The sequence below is a fragment of the Notolepis coatsorum genome (assembly GCF_963971535.1).
Source record: "Notolepis coatsorum genome assembly, chromosome: 1".
In the NCBI taxonomy this organism is placed as follows: domain Eukaryota; kingdom Metazoa; phylum Chordata; class Actinopteri; order Aulopiformes; family Paralepididae; genus Notolepis; species Notolepis coatsorum.
The window spans coordinates 95,478,613-95,500,820 of NC_140165.1; the positions used below are offsets into that span (position 1 = coordinate 95,478,613).

Here is a 22,208-nt window from a genome sequence, read left to right on the forward strand (position 1 = left end):
CATCCCAATTTCGTATCATCCAATTCAACCTTCCCCTGTCACGGACGCCGTTTCTTGCCTCCCACAAGCCGGCTGCAATGTGGACTAAGTCATACATAGCACAAGTCCCCTCCGGTACTTGAGGTAACAGCAGTCGCATCTTTTCACCTGCGCAGCTCGATCTCTCAGTGGCGAGGAGTAACGCGTGGGAGGCTCACGCTGCCCCCGACACTTCCTGATTGTACTGCGCAGGCGCACCAACCGACCTGTAGGAGTCATTGTCCACAACGCCCGATCCCCACCCATCAGTTTCCCACCCCCTAATACGGCCAATGTGTATTAGTACGGACAACCAGCTAAACTGAAAGCAAATGTGGAGCGCTGGGCTCGAACTGACGAGCCCAGCGTCTCCAGCATTTCGTGGCGAGCGCCTTGCCCACTACGCCACGTGGCCGCCCATGCCTCCTCTATTTGAACGACCACATCAAACAAGAGGTGGATGCGGGCAAATACTGCGGCATGGTCATGCTGGACCTACAAAAGGCCTTAGACACTGTCAATCACTCCATTCTGATTGATAAGCTAAAAGCAATTGGTTTTGATAGTTTATCAGTGAGCTGGATGCAATCCTACCTGGAGGGGAGAGAACAGATGGTAGAGGTAAACGGTACTCTATCCCCCCCCTCACAGTGAGCTGTGGTGTTCCACAAGGAAGCATACTAGGACCGCTACTGTTCCTAATTTATGCAAATGACATGTCGTCAGCCTGTGACTGCAACTTGTTCCTGTTTGCGGACGACTCAGCCCTGCTGGTCTCTGACAAGAACAAGTTGCAGGTTGAAAAAACCCTCAGCTCAGAACTAGGCAAAATCTGCATATGGCTCGCTGATAACAAACTATCATTACACATGGGCAAAACAGAGTCCATTCTCTTCGGTTCAAATAACAAACTCAGCAAGACCGACGGCTTCTCAGTTACAGTGGGTGACAATATTGTCACAAGGAAAGACGAAATTACCTACCTGGGTTCCATCCTAGAGGCAAATCTTTCCTGTGACAAAATGGCATCCAATGTAATAAAAAAAAGTCAACCAACGAACTAGATTCTTGTACCGGATCTCCTCTCTGGTAAACAAGAATACCCTGAAGACTCTGGCAGGAGCACTCATTCAAGGGTACTACGACTATGCTTGCACCTCATGGTACCAAAGCACCTCAAAGGCGATACAAACAAGATTACAAACATCACAAAACAAACTGGTCAGACTACTACTTGACCTTACCCCCAGAACCCACCTCACCCCTGCCCACTTTGACAACCTAGGATGGCTTAGAGTAGACGACAGAGTACAGCAACTTGCAATGGGCCTGGTCTAAAAGATACACTACACCACTAAGGTACCCATGTACATATATACTTCCCAAAGGTCAGTGAATACCACAACCACTACACCAGAGGAAGCTCAACAAATCATGTTAAACCCAGATTCGGCTCAAACAAGGGACTAAACACGTTTTGCAATTATGCCACATCAATGTGGAACGCCCTACCCAAAGCTGTAAAGGAATGTGAATCCCTACCCACATTCAAAACCGCTCTTAAAGAGCACCTACGGGAGGCTGCAATTCTAAACTGACCACCGTAAATGCCCAAACCCCCCACCACCTCCTAATAGACAGTCTCCTCCCCACCTCATGTATATATTCTCTCCCCACCGTATGTATATTTCTCTCCCACCCACCCACCCCCTCCTAATGTACAGTCCCCTCCCCATCATATGTATATACTCTGTCAGGATCTATGGGTAACAGTGCTGTATATTTGAATACCGTTTATGTCACGAATGTATCGGTACTAAATACCTGTATGTCCCTATGCCATAAATGTCATGTATGTTGTGTATGTCATAAATGTCGATATGAATTGAAAATGGGGGACCCTGATGTAAACAAGACAAACGTCTTTCTCTGGTCTGCATCCCCTTAACAATTGTGTGTATTGAGCCGTACTGTATTGTACCCATTCTGCAATCTGTTAAATAAAGTTTTTCATTCATTCATTCATTCTCCCCCTCTGGTGGGTCAATGTCTGGGGTAGATGACGGGCGAGTGTTCCAGTGTAAGGTCATTACTGTAGGAAACCTGGCCACATCATGACTCAGTGCTACGCATTGTAACGTAAGGAGGAGATGACAGCAGCGGCCCAGAAACCCAAAGGGGGTTGAGGGAGGCAGTGTCCTTGTGCTGCGACTATAGGACTCAGGTGAGGAAGCAGGACCGGAGCCTGGAATTGAGCAAGTCTGTGGTGGGGAGGCCTGGTCGGGTGGTGCCTCCTGCTCCTCTGCGCCCCGTCCCTGTGATGGGGGACATCATATTCCATACCATGCGGAGGGGCGGCCTGGGTGTTCCCAACTTTGAATGGACGTACATTGCCACGTGACTCAGTCATCTTCTCAACATGGTGAACAGTGACAACCAGCACGTCAGAGAGCAGGCCAGAGCCTCTCTGTTCTTAGACCTGCAGAGACGCAAGGTCCCCCTGGCATGTGGGTCGGATCCAAACTTCCTGGGTTACAGGAAGAAACCAAGTGGAATGCTGGACAGCCGCGCCCCCGGATTCGGGGTGTGGTCTGACTTGCCAGCCTGAATGACCTATGCGGCTGGCCCAACGTGAAGGCCACCATTGACATCTGTGGAACGTGGCATGAACTGCCACTTACCAATGCCTGTGGCCATCACAACAACAACGCCAACACTGGACTGAGCTTAAACTGCAAGGGAAGCTTGCTCGTCTCCCTGCCGCTGACCACTCTGTCTCGCACGCAGTTTAGAAAAATTTAGCTATTGATGAGAGCATCATAATTTTTTATTTAAAAGCTAGGCTACAGTTTTACCATCGAAGCTCAACCTTTCCATCTGGCTCCCTGGCAGTCATAGCCCACACTGCATACACCATGGTCACGAACAGACAACAGAAACCATGTCTCACATCCTCAATGGTTGTCATGCATACAAAGGGCTCTAAATTTGTAGGCATGATAGTTTCAAGTTCAAGTTTCTTTAATAGTTGTCATACAGAAGTACAGAATACTTTTATACAAAATGCTTCTTACTGTTACGCTCCAGAGACTGTGCAAGACAAGATAAGATAAGTATGAAATAAAATAACATACTATAGTATGTAAATTAGAAGTAAAAAATGAGGTCACAGTGTTCAGTATAGACATATGTACAATGTTCGATGCAGAATAGACGTAACTGAGTTACCATATAATATACAATACACAATACTATGCAGTGTACTAATATACAATACTATATAGTGCAAGGCAGAAATGGGATGAGGTGCAATTTAGGTACAATTTACAGTAGGTGTACGAGTTGTAGTGCAAATCCTTTATCAATAAATATAAAGTGTGTTTGTGTGATCTAAAGTGTGGAGAGTGGGTGCTGCAGTGTGTTGTTTGTTTAAGTGAGTGTGTGCGTGTGGGTGTGTGTGCTGTGTGCATTTGATGGTTGTTGCATATTGTTTATTGTTCGTTTAGCAGCCTGATGGCCTGGGGATAGAAGCTTCTTCTGAGTCTTTCTGTGCTCGCCTTAAGACTCCGGTATCGCTTGCCTGACCGCAGCAGTTCAAAGAGGCAGTTGTTCGGGTGGCTCGAGTCCTTAATAATTCTCTTAGCCTTCCCCCTGCACCGCTTGTTGTAAATGTTCTGGAGGGTGGGAAGCCCCCCTCCAATTGTGCGTTCGGCTGAACGTGTCACTCTTTGTAGTCTGCTATGGTCTTGTGCGGTGCTATTCCCAAACCAGGAGGTGATGTTGCCAGTCAGGATGCTCTCTATTGTACATGAGTAGAAGTTCCTAAGGATCTTCTGACTGACTTGGAACTTCCTTAGGCGCCTGAGGAAGTAGAGGCGTTGTCGTGCCTTCTTCACAACACTGTCAATGTGTGTGGTCCATGTCAAGTCCTCGGATATGTGGGCTCCGAGGTACTTGAAACTGTTCACTCTCTCAACCGGTGCCCCGTCGATGCTGAGGGGGCTGTAGTCCTTGACCCCCGACCTCCTGAAGTCCACAATCATCTCTTTTGTTTTGCTGACGTTCAGGGAGAGGCAGTTCTCCTGACACCACTGTGACAGATTTTCTACCTCTTCCAGGTAGGCCCTCTCGTCGTTGGCAGAGATCAGGCCCACCACTACTGTGTCATCAGCAAATTTGATGATTGTGTTGTTGTTCCGCTGTGCCACGCAGTCATGTGTGTACAGGGAGTAGAGGAGGGGGCTCAGAACACAGCCCTGGGGGGCCCCTATGTTGAGCGTGATGGATGAGGAGGTGCAGTTGCCTGCTCTTACCACCTGGGGTCTGCCCGTCAGGAAGTCCAAGACCCACTGGCAGAGGTCATAGTTCAAGCCCAGGTCCCTGAGCTTGGCTATGAGTTTGGAGGGGACTATGGTATTGAATGCTGAGCTGTAGTCGATGAACAGCATTCTCACATAGTTCCCCTGCCTCTTGTCCAGGTGTGATGCTGCTGTGTGCAGCACATGGGCTATGGCGTCCTCCGTGGACCTGTTGGGGCAATATGCAAATTGCAGGGGGTCCAGGTTGATGGGGAGGAAGGAACAGATGTAGCCCTTCACTAGCTTCTCAAAGCACTTCATGGCCATGGAGGTGAGGGCTACAGGGGGGTAGTCGTTGAGGCAAGCGGGCGTAGATTTTTTGGGTACAGGGATGATGGTGGACTTCTTCAGACAGGTGGGGATGACAGCCTGTTCCAAGGACAGGTTGAAGATGTCAGTGAATACCGGGGCCAGTTGGTCGGCACAGACTTTTAGGACGCGGCCGGGGATGCCGTCCGGTCCTGCTGGCTTCCTGATATTCACTTTTTTAAAGATCCGTCTCACCTCATGCTCTGTTACCCTGAACACTGAGTCTCCATCAGCAGACCCCCCCCCCCCCATTGCCGTGGTTTGTAGGCTGGTGTTGTTATTCACAGCCTCAAACCTTGCATAGAAGGAGTTGAGATCATTTGCTAAGGATATGTCACTGTTCAGCTTGAGGGAGGTGCCTTTGTAATCTGTCATTGTTCTGCGGCCCTGCCACATGCCTCTAGAGTCAGCCTGTTCAAACTGAAGTTCAACTTTATCCCTGTAACGCCGTTTTGCCTCTGTTACTGCTCTCCTGACGTTGTATCTTGCCGTCTTGTGTTCTTCCATGTTGCCTGTCACCAGGCCGGAGTTGTAGGCTGATGTGCGCACTTTCAGAGCCTCACGGACGGATTTATCTACCCAGGGCTTTTGATTTGGGTAGATTCTAATTGTGGTAGAGGGGATTGTTTCTTCTACCAGAGTACAGACAAAGTCAAGCACCGTTTCAGTGTATTCGTTAATATTGGCTGTGTTATCACTATTTTCATTATTACCAGTCTGTGCATTCAAGTGCAGCTTGGAGTGTCTCCCCTGACGTCACGGTCCAACGCTTAACCTCTCGCGAGACCATCGGCGTTCGCTTGAGACTTTGTTTATACTTTGGCAAAAGAAAAATGCCGGCGTGATCGGACTTACCGAATGGACTAAGAGCCTGTGACTTGTACCCATTCTTAAATTGCGAGTATACATGGTCTAATATGTTCTCGCCTCTGGTGGGACAGGTCACATGCTGATAGAAATTCGGCAACACCTTTTTAAGACGCGCGCTGTTGAAATCGCCCAGAACCAAAATGGCAGCGTCAACATTAGCTGTCTGGAGTTTATTTACTTCGTCGTGTAACTTTGAAAGTGCGGTCCCAGTGTTCGAGTGTGGTGGGATGTACACTCCGACGAGGATGATGAACGTTAACTCTCTCGGAAGAAAGAAGGGTCGTGGATCTGATTGCAGACAGTGTCAGTTCCACACTCGGGTCACCTGCAACAGTGCTGTATAAGCACACCAGTGTGAAGCCATGTATGTTCAATCTGTGTAGGGACAATTCACTGTTCTGATATTTCAGCAAACATCCCCGATGTTGTTGTTGTTAATGAGAATAACAGAGAGGTTCTCATTCTAGAAGTTGGCTGTACGTTTGACTAGAATCTAGAAGAAGCCTTTACAACCAAAATGTTGATCAACTGTTAGAGCATAATACCATATCACAACTGGGCTACAACTGTAAACTTTAATCTTCATATTTGGAAGCCTGGGACATGTTCATAAGTTGGGTGTTAGGCCTTCAGATGGCCGGTCTTCCGAAGGGAAGAGCCAAACAGTTAGCAAGATATTGCTCAGTGTCAGCTATTATTGGCAGCCGCGCAATTTGGAGAAGACGCTGCCATCTGTACCCATGAGCTGTGTGTTGATTGTCAGGTTCATCATCGATGTGTGTGTGTAACTTTGGTTGCCATTGCCAATTTGGGCACGAATGTAACAGAATAACCCACAAAGTGCACTGATAATATTTGTGTCCTTTAAACATTGTCTTTATGTGGATATAAATAAAGATTCTAAATGTGTTTATAGGTGTGTGTGTGTGTTTATAGATGTGTGTGTGTTAGATGTGTGTGTGTGTGTGTGTGTTTACTAAATGCCTGCCTCAGCACTGGATGTGTCCCGGCTGCCTTTAAGCATGCTGTGGTCCAGCCCCGGATAAAGAAGCCCAACCTCGATCCCTCTGTCTTTGCAAATTTTAGACCCATCTCACAATTACCATTTTTATCAAAAATCCTGGAGCGCATAGTCTACATACAGCTACAATCATTCCTTGAACACAACAACATCCATGATAAATTCCAATCTGGCTTTAAACCACGACACAGCACTGAAACGGCCCTCCTCCGTGTCTTAAATTACCTGATTTCAGATGCTGACGCAGGCAACCCATCCCTACTACTACTCCTTGACCTCACAGCCACCTTTGATAAGGTAGATCACCACATCCTTTTAGCTCGCCTTGAGCATCACTTAGGCCTTAGGGGCCCCGTCTTAGACTGGTTCCGGTCCTACCTAAGTAATAGGACCTTCTCTGTCCAACTTGGTGACTTCACTTCCTCTGTGGCCCCCCTCACCTGCGGGGTGCCCCAAGGCTCGATATTGGGTCCCACCCTCTTCCTCCTATATATACTCCCCCTAGGCCAGATCTTGGCAAAACATAATATCTCATTCCATTGCTTCGCCGATGACGTGCAGGTCTACCTCCCCCTAAAACCCATCCAAGGGAAAACATCAATACAACCACTACTTGACTGCCTGGCAGAGATCAAGTGCTGGATGTCTGAAAATTCCCTGACACTAAACGAAGGGAAAACAGAGGTAATTGTTTTTAATAGTGCCCCCCTGGCCCCCCTCATCGACGCACTTGGTCCCCTGGGTCCAAACCTCTCCACCTCTGTCAGGAACATCGGGGTTATCTTCGACAGCAATTTTAAATTCGACAAACAGGTCAGCGTCGTAGTCAAAAACTGTTTTTACCACCTCAGACTCCTGGCGAAGACAAAGGCATACCTCTCCCACCTGTCACCACTCGCCTCGACTATTGCAATGCCCTCTACACGGGCATCGACAAATCCCTACTTCGCCGCCTACAACTGGTGCAGAATGCAGCCGCGCGCCTCCTCACCAAAACAAAAAAACACAAGCACATCAGCCCAGTTCTGGCCTCACTCCACTGGCTACCTGTTCGTTTTAGAATAGATTTTAAATTAGCCGTACATGTTTTTAAATCACTAAATGGCACGGCTCCTCCCTATCTATCTGAGCTCTTGCACCGCCACACCCCCCACCGATCCCTTAGATCAGCTGACCAGCTGCTATTGGTGGTGCCTAGAACTAGGCTCAAGACTAGGGGAGACAGAGCCTACTCCACCACAGCGCCTAGACTGTACAGCCTCCCCCTCAGCGTACGGACCGCCCAGACCGTGCAGGCTTTTAAATCACTTTAAAAAACCTACCTGTTCTCCCTGGCCTTCCCCCCCCCCACTTAATCACCACTAGACCCCTGGCCCTCCTATCCTCTTTGCTTTACTGTGTCCTACCTGTTTTTATTACATTCATTATTTTACTGTGTTTTTAATTTTATATCTTGCATCGTATTATTTCGTTTTTTTTATCACCCTGCCTGTGAAGCACTTTGGTGCCAGCTGCTGCTGCCTGGAAATGTGCTATATAAATAAAATGTACTTGACTTGACTATAGATGTATAATAGTGTGTGTGTGTGTGTGTGTGTGTGTGTGTGTGTGTGTGTGTGTGTGTGTGTGTGTGTGTGTGTTTATAGATGTGTGTGTTTATAGATGTGTGTGTGTGTGTGTGTCTCGGCAGGGTGAGAATTTAGTTGTCTATCTGGTGTCTATCTCTTTCTTCTCCTCTCATGACCCTCTCCACCCCTCTATTCATCCCCCCTTCTGTGAACGGTCAAACGAATGAAGAGAAGTGTCAGACCACTGAGAGAGAGAGAGAGAGAGAGAGACCGAGGATAAAGAGAGAGAGAGACAGAGATATGGAGAGAAAGAGAGAGATGGAGAGAAAGAGAGAGGGAGAGAGGCAGAGAGAGAAGGAGAGGAAGTAAGGGTTGAGGAGAAAAAGGGTGAGTGGAAGAGCAAAAGGGTGAAGGAGAAAGAGGGAGGAGAGATCTCTCTCTCTTTTTTTCACTGGCTACAATTATCTTCCTTGTTTCCTCTTCATCATCCTCTCTCCTCCTAATGTTCCATCTCCGTCCCTCTTCCCCATTACCAGTGTAGAGCCCTTGAGCAAAGGAACCTCAACGATGATAATATCCACTTAATAAAGTACTCTCTACTCATATTGGTCCTTAATAAAGTACTCTCTACTGCTATTGGTCCTTAATAACGCTCTGCATCTTCTGGCCGCCTCAGACCTACTCCTATCCGAGCTCCGGGAGGGTCATCAAAGAGAAGCCGCCTATTCTCAGTCCTTGCCCCACAATGGTGGAATGAACTACCCACCCCAGTTAGGACAGCCGAAACTCGTCCAATCTTTCGCCGTCGACTAAAGACTCACTTCTTCAACCAGTATCTGAAATAATAAAAAAAAATGTATAATCTAACCCTGACTAACCTTACTGTCATGCACTTGTCCTAATAAACTAACCTACACTGTAACACGCAACACTTTGATGAACATTGTTACTCAGCTGATAGAGTTGTACCCTTCTTGCTGTCTTGTCGTACAGAACTTGTAAGTCGCTTTGGATAAAAGCGTCAGCTAAATGACTAAATGTAAATGTAAATGTAATAAAGTACTCACTACTCCTATTGGTCCTTAATAAAGTACTCTCTACTGCGTATTGGTCCTTAATAAAGTACTCACTACTCCTATTGGTCCTTAATAAAGTACTATCTACTGCTATTGGTCCTTAATAAAGTACTCACTACTCCTATTGGTCCTTAATAAAGTACTCACTACTCCTATTGGTCGTTAATAAAGTACTCTCTACTGCGTATTGGTCCTTAATAAAGTACTCACTACTCCTATTGGCCCTTAATAAAGTACTCTCTACTGCGTATTGGTCCTTAATAAAGTACTCACTACTCCTATTGGTCCTTAATAAAGTACTCTCTACTGCTATTGGTCCTTAATAAAGTACTCACTACTCCTATTGGCCCTTAATAAAGTACTCTCTACTGCGTATTGGTCCTTAATAAAGTACTCACTACTCCTATTGGCCCTTAATAAAGTACTCTCTACTGCGTATTGGTCCTTAATAAAGTACTCACTACTCCTATTGGCCCTTAATAAAGTACCATCTACTGCTATTGGTCCTTAATAAAGTACTCACTACTCCTATTGGTCCTTAATAAAGTACTCTCTACTGCTATTGGTCCTTAATAAAGTACTCACTACTCCTATTGGCCCTTAATAAAGTACTCTCTACTGCTATTGGTCCTTAATTTGGTCCTTAATAAAGTACTCTCTACTGCTATTGGTCCTTAATAAAGTACTCTCTACTGCTATTGGTCCTTAATTTGGTCCTTAATAAAGTACTCACTACTCCTATTGGCCCTTAATAAAGTACTCTCTACTGCTATTGGTCCTTAATAAAGTACTCTCTACTGCTATTGGTCCTTAATTTGGTCCTTAATAAAGTACTCTCTACTGCTATTGGTCCTTAATAAAGTACTCTCTACTGCTATTGGTCCTGAAGAGTATATATCTGTCCATCCCATCTTCTATCTCCTTCATCTCTCTCTCTGGTGTAGAGTTGAGAGGTCAAGGGTCAGATAGTTGTGACACAGTAGAGTATACATACCCTGTAATGGAGAGGCCTTACCCTGGACTCACCCTATTCACACACACACACACACACGGAAGGATGCATACATACACATGGAAATGCATTTGTGCATGTGCACGCACACACACACACACACACACACACACACACCCTTCACCCGATCTCATCAGGTGACCCTTAGCCTGACATGTGTCTCACACACACACACACACACACACATACACATAAATACATATACACTTATTTATTTAACCTCTACTAGTATCTTGTAAGAAGCCCTTTCTCGTAAAGCTGACTGGTCACGCACGCACACACACACACCTCTGTATCTCGTCAGAAGCCCCCTCGGTGAACCTGACCCGAGCCGCCCCACAGACGCACACAGCCCGTCCACATTGACCACAGTCCTCAGGAATGTACGTGACAGGAGGATTCTCTCCGCCTCCGTCTCTTCCTGTCCTCGTCTTCACCCCTCTGTCCTCGGTCTCTCCACACCCTCCTTGTTTTATCATCCCGTTCCGTCTGACCTGCCCCTGTTCCCGCACCTCTACCCCACACACACACACATGTTTCTTTCTCGCTTTCTTTTCAAAACTTCTTTCCCAATTGAATTATTTCTCAATTGAACTTCTTCCTCTATCCTTTCTTTGACCGTGTGTGTGCGTCTCTCTCTCTCTCTCCTCTGTCCTATCGTAGGTTTCCTCTTACGAACTTCTTACAAGGTTATTTACGAGGAAACTTACGAGAATGTTAGTGAATGAGGTCCAATGTATTCCTTCCTAGAACCCCCCCCCCCCCCCCGTTTTTCTCGCTCTCTCCCTCTCCCTCTCTCTCCCTCCCTCCCTCTGGAGGTGAGAGAAAGGTCTCCTACTCCTCCCGCTGGGTCCCGCCTCACCCTGTACACTGTCTGTTACCTCTGCACGCACACATAAACAAACAATACACACAGCGACACAGTACACACAAGAACTATCACACACATTCTCTCTGCCACACAGAACCGGCTCCTGTCACTGCATAATCACTACTGCTACGCCCGTCAATCACACACACGCGCACAGGCGCGCACACACACAGCAGATGAGGAGAGCAGTGACATGTTGCTCTTGGAGAGTGAGAGAAAGGGAAGCCTAGTGAGGTAATGGTTGGGACACACACACACACACACACACACACACACACACACACACACACACACACACACACACACACACACACACACGATGTCAGACAGAGGGCAGACAGTTCCAGAAAGAGAAAGTGTGTGTGTGTGTGTGTGTGTGTGTGTGTGTGTGTGTGTGTGTGTGTGTGTGTGTGTGTGTGTGTGTGTGTGTGTGTGTGTGTGTGTGTGTGTGTGTGTGTGTGTGTGTGTTCCTAGGGGAATAGACTGGCTGGGCTGACCAGAGAAGGTAAGAGGTTACAGGATGGAAAGAATGGAGGAGACTGAAAGAACAGAATATCCACTGGTCTTCTTGAGACAGAAGAGGGGAGAACGAAGGAGAGAAAGGAGGGAATACGCAGAATGTCAATTTGATTTGGTGCTGAAACTTTACTATCCCACACGTGCAAGGTTCTAACTTTCTAAAGCACACCTGGAAATGTTAATGAAAGGACCTCTGGGGCTGGTTAAGTCACACCCTCTACACATTACTATGGGTATACTGAGGAGAGAAGAGGAGAGAGGAGAGCTATAAGAGGGGATGAGGAGAGAGAGAGGAGAGGAGGGAGAGCTAGAAGAGAGGGGATGAGGAGAGAGGAGAGAGCTAGAAGAGAGGGGATGAGGAGAGAGAGAGGAGAGACCCCCCTAGGCATGGTTTATTGTTCACAAATCACGACTGCAAGTGGTGTAAAGCTTTTATACAACTGCCACATTCATCCAACCTTATTTCTATACAATAAACACACATTAATCGAAGATTTATTGAAAAAACCATCCGCCAGAAAAAGTAGTTCCCACAACTACAAAAAAGACAATTTGCCTCCATGTGGAAGCAGATCGGAAGTGCATCCAACCAACTAACACATCCAACTGTGTATTATTGGAATGATTGAGAGAAGTTGCCTCATGTGGAAGCAGCTTGAAGTGCATCCAACCAACTAACACATCCAACTGTGTATTATTGGAATGATTGATTGAACATTTTATTACCAGATGCAGAATGGGTACAATACAGTACGGCTCAATACACACAATTGTTAAGGGAATGCAGACCTACTTTCCATAGAACTTCATTCTTAGATGCTTCTATAGAAAGTAGGTAAAACAAATTAAAAAGTTTTCTTTGCCCTATAGGAAAAAAACGTTTTCTTCGCCCTATTCTTTTATTTATTTTTTTAAACCTACTGTATAGAGGGCCTAAACTTAACCAGTTGGAAACCAAGCGTACAGTAATAAAATTAGCAATCAATCAATCAATCAACTCAATAGGCCATGCTCACTTAGAACAGCGCAGCACCCAGCTCTCTCTCAGTCTGACTATCCCCCGCGTTGCAGGCAGAGTGTGTGTGTGCGTGTGTGTGCGTGCGTGCGTGCGTGCGTGCGTGCGTGCGTGCGTGGGGGGGGGGGGGGGTGTGGCGGTGGGTGGAGACTAGAGCGAGCGCTGACAGTCGAAAGGAAAAAGAAATTGAAAAAAAAATTGAAAATTAAATCAATCAATCCGCGATTTTTCTTTTGTTACAGAATGATTCAAGACCCATCAATTACATCATCCAACATTGTTTAAACGACTAAGACATTCGCTGTGACAGAATCGCTTGATATTTAGTCGTTTAGTCGCTATCAACATATCCATTTGTAAAGATTATTGTCCACCTTCTTGTGATCCGGCGGATTGATGTGATGTGATTCGGTTGTGGGCGAGCGAAGCGTGGACTGATCGCAATACATACGTGTAAATGGACTGTTTCAGCCAATCAGAATCGAGAAATTTGCATGCCGTTGTATAACGGTACACAAAAACCACGGTACGGTACATACCTCGGCTTTGAAGTCAAGGTTCGGTACGGTTTTCGGTACAGTCGGGGAAAGTTTGGCTTTCCATGTTCCACTCAGGGGTGATGTAGTGTGCAGTAACTAATTGTACTTGTAGGGCTGTCAACGAATATTCTATATTGAAATTAATAATAAAATAATTATATTAGATTGTGAAAAAAACAGCCCCCGGTGGGCGGTCGTTAGTGGTTAACATACCGTTGTATTCGTTCGGTACACTACACAGCCGTTCGGTACGGTACGGTACGGTACACACTGAAACTTGTTGGGTTCAGTACGGATACGTGTACCTTTACACCCCTACTGTTTGGCCTTAAACAAAGAGTACACAGTGGCAGAATACCTGAGCACTGTGACTGATCCCGACCGGCTCCCCAGAGGAGACAGACTGTGCCCCCACTGCACACAAGACGAGGTGGACACCGAGCTACACTTCCTAACAACCTGCCCACTATACCAATACCAATCAAGAGACATATACTTCCCACAAATTGAAAACACCCAAACTTTTAGCAATATTTGTGAACTGTTTTGACAAGAAAAGGACATCCAACGGAATACAACCACCATAAAGACAGTCAATCATACACATATTCCTGCACTATCCGCACTGTACTGCTCTCCGTTTGATTGTTTTGTTTTGTTTGTTTTAACACTGGCTTTGACAATAAAGCCCTTTTGAAGGAGGAGAGGAGAGGAGAAGAGAGGAGATGCGAAGAGAGATAGGAGAGAAGATGATAGAGGAGAGGGGAGAGGAGAGATAAGAGGATAGAGGAGAGGAGAGAGCGAGGAGAGGAGGGGAGAGAGAGGATATGGGGAAACAAGAGGAGAGGGGGGAGAGGAGAGGAAATATAGGAGATGAGGGGGGAGAGAGGATAGGAGAGGATAGATAGATAGACAAGAGGAGAAAAAGAAGAGATGAGAGTAGAGAAGATTAGAAGAGAGAGAGGAGATGGGATGAGAGAGAAAAGGAGAGGAGAGAGGAAAGGAGAGAGGAGATGGAATGAGAGAAGAGGAGAGGTGAGAGAAGAGAGGAGATGATATAGGAAATGAGAAGAGAGAAGAGGATAGGAGAGGAGAAGACAGATGAGAAGAAAGGGGAGAAGAGGAGAGAGGGGACATGAGAGAGGACAGGAGAGATGACAGAAGAGGAGAGAAAATGCTGAATTTGAGATTGGAAGAACTAAATGTTGGACAAACTTGAGACAGTAAAAGGAGAGAGGGAGAAGATAAGGAGAGGGAGAAACAAGAGAGAGAGAGAGAAAGAGTGATGGGAAAGAGAGGGGTGGATGAAAGAGAGGAGAGCCAACAACAGGAAGAGAAAGATAGATGACTGGATGGAATTTCAATCTGTGTGGTTGACCAAAGGAATGGCTGAGATACCAATCACTGATAGGACACAGAGAGAGGAGGGGGGAGAGAGAGAGAGAGAGAGAGAGAGAGAGAGAGAGAGAGAGAGAGAGAGAGAGAGAGAGAGAGAGAGAGAGAGAGAGAGAGAGAGAGACTATTATGAGAGGGTGGTAGGAGGAGAGAAAGATGGATGGGGGGGGGGGGGGGGGGGAGTAGTGGATCCAAGGTGGAGGAATGCATGCCTGGCGTGTCAATGACTGGACCGGAGGGATGAGTGGAGATGTACTGTTGCACCGCAAAACACACACACACACACACACACACACGCACACACACACACACACAGGAAAGGGCCAGCCAAAGGTTTGCAGTAACCACACAATTTCTACTGTTCTATATATAGAGGATATGATCCGAGAGGTCGGGCAGCCAAGAGAGCCAGCCAGCCAACGTGCGCACACACACACACACACACACGCACGCGCACACACACCTGTAACACTATAATCATGTACACGCCACCACATATTCATGGATGGAGAGAATCAGACGGCGTTTACAGTAGAGAATAGGTTGTTACAGAATGAACCTTTTATTTTCCCATCGTCTCCTGCCAATGAAGTTTAACCTCCTCTGTACCGAAACTGAACCCGCAAATTAATACCGTAGATTGTAGAGGTGGGATAATTGATTGATTAGTAATTGATGAAATAGAGGTGGGATAAGTGATTGATCAGTGATTGATGAAATAGAGGTGGGATAAGTGATTGATTTGTGTCATAATGGTGATTTATCCTTTTGTGGTTCTGCATCAACGCAAAAAAACAAAACAATAATACATTTCCGAAGGCCAGCTTACTGGGTTTTGAATGAATCTGGCACTGTGATTGGCTGTACGCCTCACAGCTCCTCATTCCTAAAGCCACACTGGCCTTGTCTCTTTCCAGACTACGGCAGAGAGAGACTCGTACCCTGCTCCATGGTACGACCCTTACCAAATACTGGCAGGATAACATCATTCCGAGGGGCCTGCGTATCTCCAAGGAACCCACACTAGGAAGAGAATCTCCTGAATTTTGTGACAAGTGGTGTTCGATCCTTGACAAGTGCTCCATGGATCTAATGCTCTTGATTATTGATAACGAAGGCTCCAAATTAGCCAAGGTCAGAGCTGAACTTTCCTCGTTAGAGGCTGAAATCAAAACGTTTTTAACGCCTGACCAGCTGACCGAAATGCTCGAGTCAGTACACCAGAAGCTCGACAAGTACAAATTGGACATCGAACTGCACAAGAGAGCTAAGAGGAGAAGAGATGAGCAAGACTACGCAACGCAAATGGTGTATCCATGGCTCCATCATCCCCACTCCAGGAACCGTAGGCAGAATTGGCAGCCTAGAGACCAACATCGGCATTCTGATTCTTCCTCCACAGCGGCGAGCTCAGACGAGACGCCCTCTCAAGGCAGATACCCTCTTCGAAGCCAGTCGAATTTTCGCGGAGAGCAGGACACTCCTCTCCCTCCCAGACCGGCGAGGGATCCCGTAGGAAGACGAGGAGGAGCCAAAGAAAGAAATCCACGGTTCCGGTGATAAACATTGATTCTAACATTGATTCTAATATAGTAAACATTTCTGACGCACATTTGAGCGACTCACATCACAATATCCTCTCTAAAGGTTTATCGTTTGTCCCGGCTCGGAAAGCGGACTCCTTTACCACCAAAGTTGAGTTATTTAAGTTTTTTAGAAACATTAAGTTAAGAGCATTTTATGCCAGAGGTTTGGATAAGAGAACTCAATATGTTACTAATGAAAATGTGCCTATATGTGATGATGTTGATGAAAGGCCAGAAACAGAGCCGGATACCATTTGCTCCAAAAGAAAGGTATTTAAACCACGCAGCGTGTTTACCCCTCATCTCAACCCACCCTCAGTGGAGACATTCTGCAGATTGGTACAACTTGATGTCCTTAAATTATGTGAAACCAGTCACAAAGCCCACCTTTACCCTAATTTATTAGAATCAGAGTCAGCAGCTCTCAAGGATCTTATTAAGAACAATGATTTAATTTTTAGGAAAGCCGATAAAGGTTCCGGAATCGTGCTCCAAAATAAGAGTTTGTATGTATCCGAGATCAATAGACAATTGAACGATATTGAGGTTTATACCCTTTTAAATACAGACCCAGTATTTAAATTTTCCGCGGAAATTAAGACTACCCTTAAAAGCCTTAGATTGGCAGAGGTGATTACAGAAAATGAATTTAAGTTTATGTTCGTAGAGTACCCAGTTACGCCTATTATTTACACTTTACCGAAGATCCATAAGGATCTGGTTAACCCTCCTGGTCGACCGATCGTCTCTGGTATAGGTTCCGCTACAGAAAAAATCTCGCAATTTGTTGACTCGCATATTAAGGATTTGGCCTCTTCTCAGCGTGGTTATTTGAAAGACACTACTACATTTTTTAACAAACTTTCGAACTGTAATATTAGTCCCTTGGACTTATTAGTTACCATAGACGTAGTCAGTTTATACCCCAGCATTCCACATGCTGATGCGCTGGACGCACTGAGTTTTTATCTAAACTCGAGAGAGGAATTACTCCCCTCCACAGAAGCGCTAGTTAATCTAGCCGACCTAGTACTAACTCGGAATTATTTTAGATTCCAAGATAAATACTACTTGCAAAACAGAGGCCTCAGCATGGGCTCCCCAGCCGCTGTGAACCTAGCCAATCTGTACATGTCCAAGTATGAGTCTGACCACATTTTTAATAATAACCCGTTTGAGAAATTCGTCAAATCCTATATGAGATATATCGATGATATGTTCTTTATTTGGTCTGGTACATCGTCTGATCTTGAAGCCTTCCTTGAGTACTTGAACACCTGCAGAGAAACTATAAAGTTTACATTAAAGTCTGATATACATACTTTACCTTTCCTAGATGTTTTGATCAAGAAAGCCCCGGATGGTATTTCTTTACATACAGAGGTCTTCAAAAAGGAGACAGACCGTAACTCATTCTTACATTATTCCAGTTACCACACTCCTGCCTTGAAAAATAGTCTACCTTTCAGCCAAATACTCCGTTATAGGAGAATTTGCGACACTGAAGATAGATTTACTGCACAAGCAGAAGTTCTAAGAAGCAGTTTTCATGACAGAGGCTATAGTGTCGATTTGACACGTAAAGCCCTGAATAAAACCAAGCTGATTGATAGGGCCTCGTTGTTTATCCCCAAAAAGAAAACACAGACAAAGTATCTTTCGTGTCCACTTTTAGCCCCATTACGAAAGGCATACGGAGCATTGTCAATAAATATTGGCATATTCTACAGTCGGATCCAATAATAGGGACAGCGTTTCAACATTCGCCTAATTACTTTTATAAAAGACAAGCGAATTTATCCAACCTATTAGTTAAAACCGACTGGCCCGTAAGGAAACCTACACATTTTTTGTCTAATATCCCTGATGGAAATTTTCCATGTCAAGCCTGTGTACAGTGTCAAGGCATGATCAAAGAGAAATTTTACACGCACCCGAAAACGAACAAAAAAATACCTGTTAAAGGGCGTATCACGTGTAATTCAGCCAATCTTGTGTATCTACTAAAATGCCCGTGTGATTTTTCTTATGTGGGGAAGACAACCAGAGCCTTTAAAACAAGAATCAGTGAACATAAGTGTTCAGTGAGAAATTCAGATGTAAAGTCGTCAGTAGCTAGACACTTTTCCAGGTGTAAACATACCGTTAACGATCTCAGATACATGGGACTTGAGTTAGTCAACAGGCCCGCGAGAGGGGGAGACAGACATAAGTTACTGTTACAACGGGAATGTTATTATATCCACCTGTTTGATTGCATAGAACCTAGAGGAATGAATGAAGAGAACGTTTTAACCTGTTTCCTTTAAGTACCTTTTATCTATATGGTTTAATCCAAGTGGTTGTTTCCTGCAAGAGGTATGTTTATCCTTTGATGCTTAAAAGAAAAAAGAAAAAAGTATAGGGGCTAAATTAGCCCTATAAACTACGGGCATGTTACATAGCAAGTTTCTGGTATGGTAATGTAATGCAATTTTTGCTTTTGCTTTTGTGTTTTTTATGCCTTTTTATATGTCTTTTATACATGGTATATTTGTATAATTTGTATTTACTAACAGACTCTATTTTGATAGGTCTTTTCTTTTGTCATTGAGGACCAATAGACTCAGGCACACCTGCGCTGTGATGTCATTTCCTGCCAATTAACCACCTGTGTGTATATAACCATTATCTTGACTGCAAGTCCATTGCAAGCTATAACACTGAAGAAGGAATACATATTTCCGAAACATGTTTGTTTCAGGCTGCCATTAAATTTTGAACCTGAGAGTGCTGGTCTGGCTTCACTGCTTCTTTTATATAAAGCCACACTCCGCCATGTGTACATTATGTTAATACACAATGTACTATAAAAACAACTATGTACTATATTAATATATTAACTTTTAACCAACACATTGTGCAGCCCGGTCTCCCTTAAAATATGTTAATAAAGCGAGAGCGAGTGTGTCCCTGATGGGAGAGTAGGAGACCTCAGAGGGAGTGTGTGTCCGCTGCATCACACGTCTACATATGTGTGTCCATATGTGTGTGTGCATGTGTCCATATGTGTGTGTGTATGTCTCCATATGTGTGTGTGCGTGTGTGTATGTGTGTGTGTTGTCCAGCCCCTGTCCCAGGATCCTCAGAACTGGTCCACACAACAACCAGCCCCGTCAGCGTGATTTATCTACCATTCACAACCAGGTCACACATGCACTGACAAGAGAGATACATACGCGCGCACACACACACACACACACACACACACACAGAGGGAGAGATAGAGACACACACACGCACACACACACAGAGAGACACACACACACACTGACAGAGATGGAGAGATAGAGACACACACATACACACACACACTGACAGCGATGGAGAGATAGAGACACACACACACACACACACACACTCAGACTGATGTTTATACACAGAAATGATGCATTGATCACACGTTGGATTGAGGAACGGGTCTTTTGATATGATAACAACAATAAACACAATGGAATGGAGAGAGAAAGACACGCAGATCGAGAGAGAGATAGAGACAGAGAGAGAGAGTGAGACATAAGGAGAGGGTGTGTTAGAGAGAGACAGAGAGAGAGCCCAAGAAACCGAAGAAAAGAGCGAGGGCGGAGAGAAACTGAAAAGAAAGAGAAAGAGACCCACCAAGTCGACTTCAACTGATTCTGATCAGCAAATGAAAAATGAGGAGGAGGAGGAGGGGGAGGAGGAGAGGGGAAGGAGAGAGAGATGAAGAGTTGGAGGAGAGGAGAGAAGGGGAGGGAAGGAGGGGGCAACAATGATGCTGAGTGAATGAACTATTCTGAGCAACACATGAAAGAGGAGAGAGGAGATAGAGAGAGGGGAGAGGAAAGAGGAGATATATGCGAGAGAGAGGAGAGAGATATGATAGAGAGGAGAGAGATAGAGGCGAGATAAGAGGGGAGAGAGAGGTGAGGGAGAGGAGAGGGAAAGGAGAGAGAGCGAGGGGAGAGAGAGGAGAGAGCGAGGGGAGAGAGAGGAGAGAGAGAGGGGGGAGAGAAAGAGGAGTGAGAGAGGAGAGAGATAGGAGAGTCAAGTCAAGTCAGCTTTATTTGTATAGCATATTTACAAATGAGTAAAAGCCATACAAAGTGCTTCACATGATAAAAACACATACAATGCAAAAGAAAATACAAAAAAATTACAGAAGAAGGTATTGTACAGTACATTTAAGAAAGAAAGGGCAAAGTGCAATAGAAAAGATACAAGAAAATTGAATAAAAAAGTCCAGAGTAACAGCGGACGTCATATGCAAGTGGCAGGCTAACTCTGGTCAAAGGGGGGAAAAGAGGTGCGTTTTGAGCAATGATTTAAAAACCTCTAGGCTCTGGGCAGATCTTATGTGGGGGGGGGGGGGGGGCTGTTCCAGAGCCGGGGGGCAGCAGCAGCGAAGGCTCTATCTCCCCTAGTTTTGAGCCTGGTCCTAGGCACCTCCAGCAGCAGCTGGTCAGCAGACCGTAGGGCTCTGGATGGGGTGTGGTGATGGAGGAGCTCAGCTAGGTACAGTGGAGCCAGCCCGTGTAGTGCTTTAAAAACGGTCAGTAATAGTTTAAAATCGATACGGAAGCCAGTGGAGAGAAGCCAGGACTGGCGTGATGTGGTCACGTTTCCTGGTACCAGAGAGAAGACGGGCAGCCGCATGTTGTACCAGTTGCAGGCGACGGAGCAGCGACTTGGTCAATGCCAACATACAACGCATTGCAGTAATCCAGCCGGGTCGAAATAAGGGCATGGATCACCCTCTCCAGATCCTTCTGGGAGAGGTGTGGTTTGGTCTTGGCCAGGAGTCTGAGGTGGAAAAAGCTGGTTTTAACCACCGAGCTAACCTGTTTATCAAATAAAAATGTATGTCAAAGATTACTCCAAGGTTTCTGACAGAGGAGCGGATATTTGAGACCAGAGGACCTAGGGCATTGGCAGTATAGGGTCAACCGAATCGTTGCTAAATAAAATGATCTCTGTTTTGCGCTCTTTTAAGTTGAGAACATTTGCACTCATCCATGTTTTTATGTCAGCCAGGCAATCTAGCAGTGGCTGTAGTGTAACCTTGCCTTTTGCTTTTAGGGGTAAATAGATCTGCACATCGTCAACATATATAATAAAAAAAGGATGGGGCCCAGTATCGACCCCTGGGGCACCCCACAGGTAAGAGGGGCCGCTGAAGAGAAGAATTATTCACGCTGGACTGAGAAGCTCCAGCCAGTCAGGTAGGACTTGAACCAGCTTAGGGCGACGCCTGTGATGCCAACATATTTTTCAAGCCGCGACAGTAGGACAGTGTGGTCTGGTCTATAGTATCGAATGCGGCTGTGAGGTCTAAAAGCACGAGCATGGCGGGATTTCCAGAATCGGCAGCTAAAATGAGATCATTAAGAACTCTCAGGAGGGCTGTTTCGGTGCTATGGCGCGATTTAAAGCCAGACTGATATGAGAGAGAGGGGAGATGGAGAGGAGAGGAGAGATAAGAGATATATGGGAGAGGAGAGAGGGGGGAGAGAGGGAGGGGAGAAAGGAGAACAGATATATAGAGAGAGATAGGAGATAAGAGAGAGAGAATAGAGAAGATAGGACATATGAGATATATAAGAGATAGGGGAGAGAGGAGATATATATGATATAGAGGGGAGTGAGAGAGCGGTGAGAGAGGAGAGGGAGATGAGAGAGAGGGGATAGAGAGGGAAGGGAGAGAGAGGAGGGAGATATGAGTGAGAGAGAGGAGAGAGAGAGGATAGAGGAGAGTGAGGGGAGAGATATAGGAGAGAAGAGAGGAGATAGAGAAGATATATGAGAGACAGGGGAGAGATAGGCGAGGAGAAAGAAGAGACACTGTATAGGAGAACAGATATATAGAGAGAGAGAGAGAGAGAGAGAGAGAGAGAGAGAGAGAGAGAGAGAGAGAGAGAAAGAAGAGAGATGAAAGAAAGAGAAGAGAGATGAGAAAAGATAGATAGGAGAGAGATGGGAACAGATAGAGAGGAGATAGAGAGAGAGGAGAGAGGAGAGAAAATAGAGGAGAGG

The 22,208-nt window shown here is 45.6% G+C and overlaps 1 protein-coding gene across 1 annotated transcript in view; it reads right to left on the minus strand.

Moving 5' to 3' along the window:
• The window catches only part of exoc6b (exocyst complex component 6B), a gene marked incomplete at its 3' end in the record, with an annotated part of 249,105 nt that overhangs the window by 44,050 nt on the left and 182,847 nt on the right, over positions 1–22,208 (minus strand). The window contains exon 18 of the mRNA XM_084332506.1: positions 20,883–21,016. Within this exon, the coding sequence (XP_084188632.1) occupies positions 20,883–21,016 (134 nt within the window). The remainder of the gene's footprint in view (positions 1–20,882; positions 21,017–22,208) is intronic.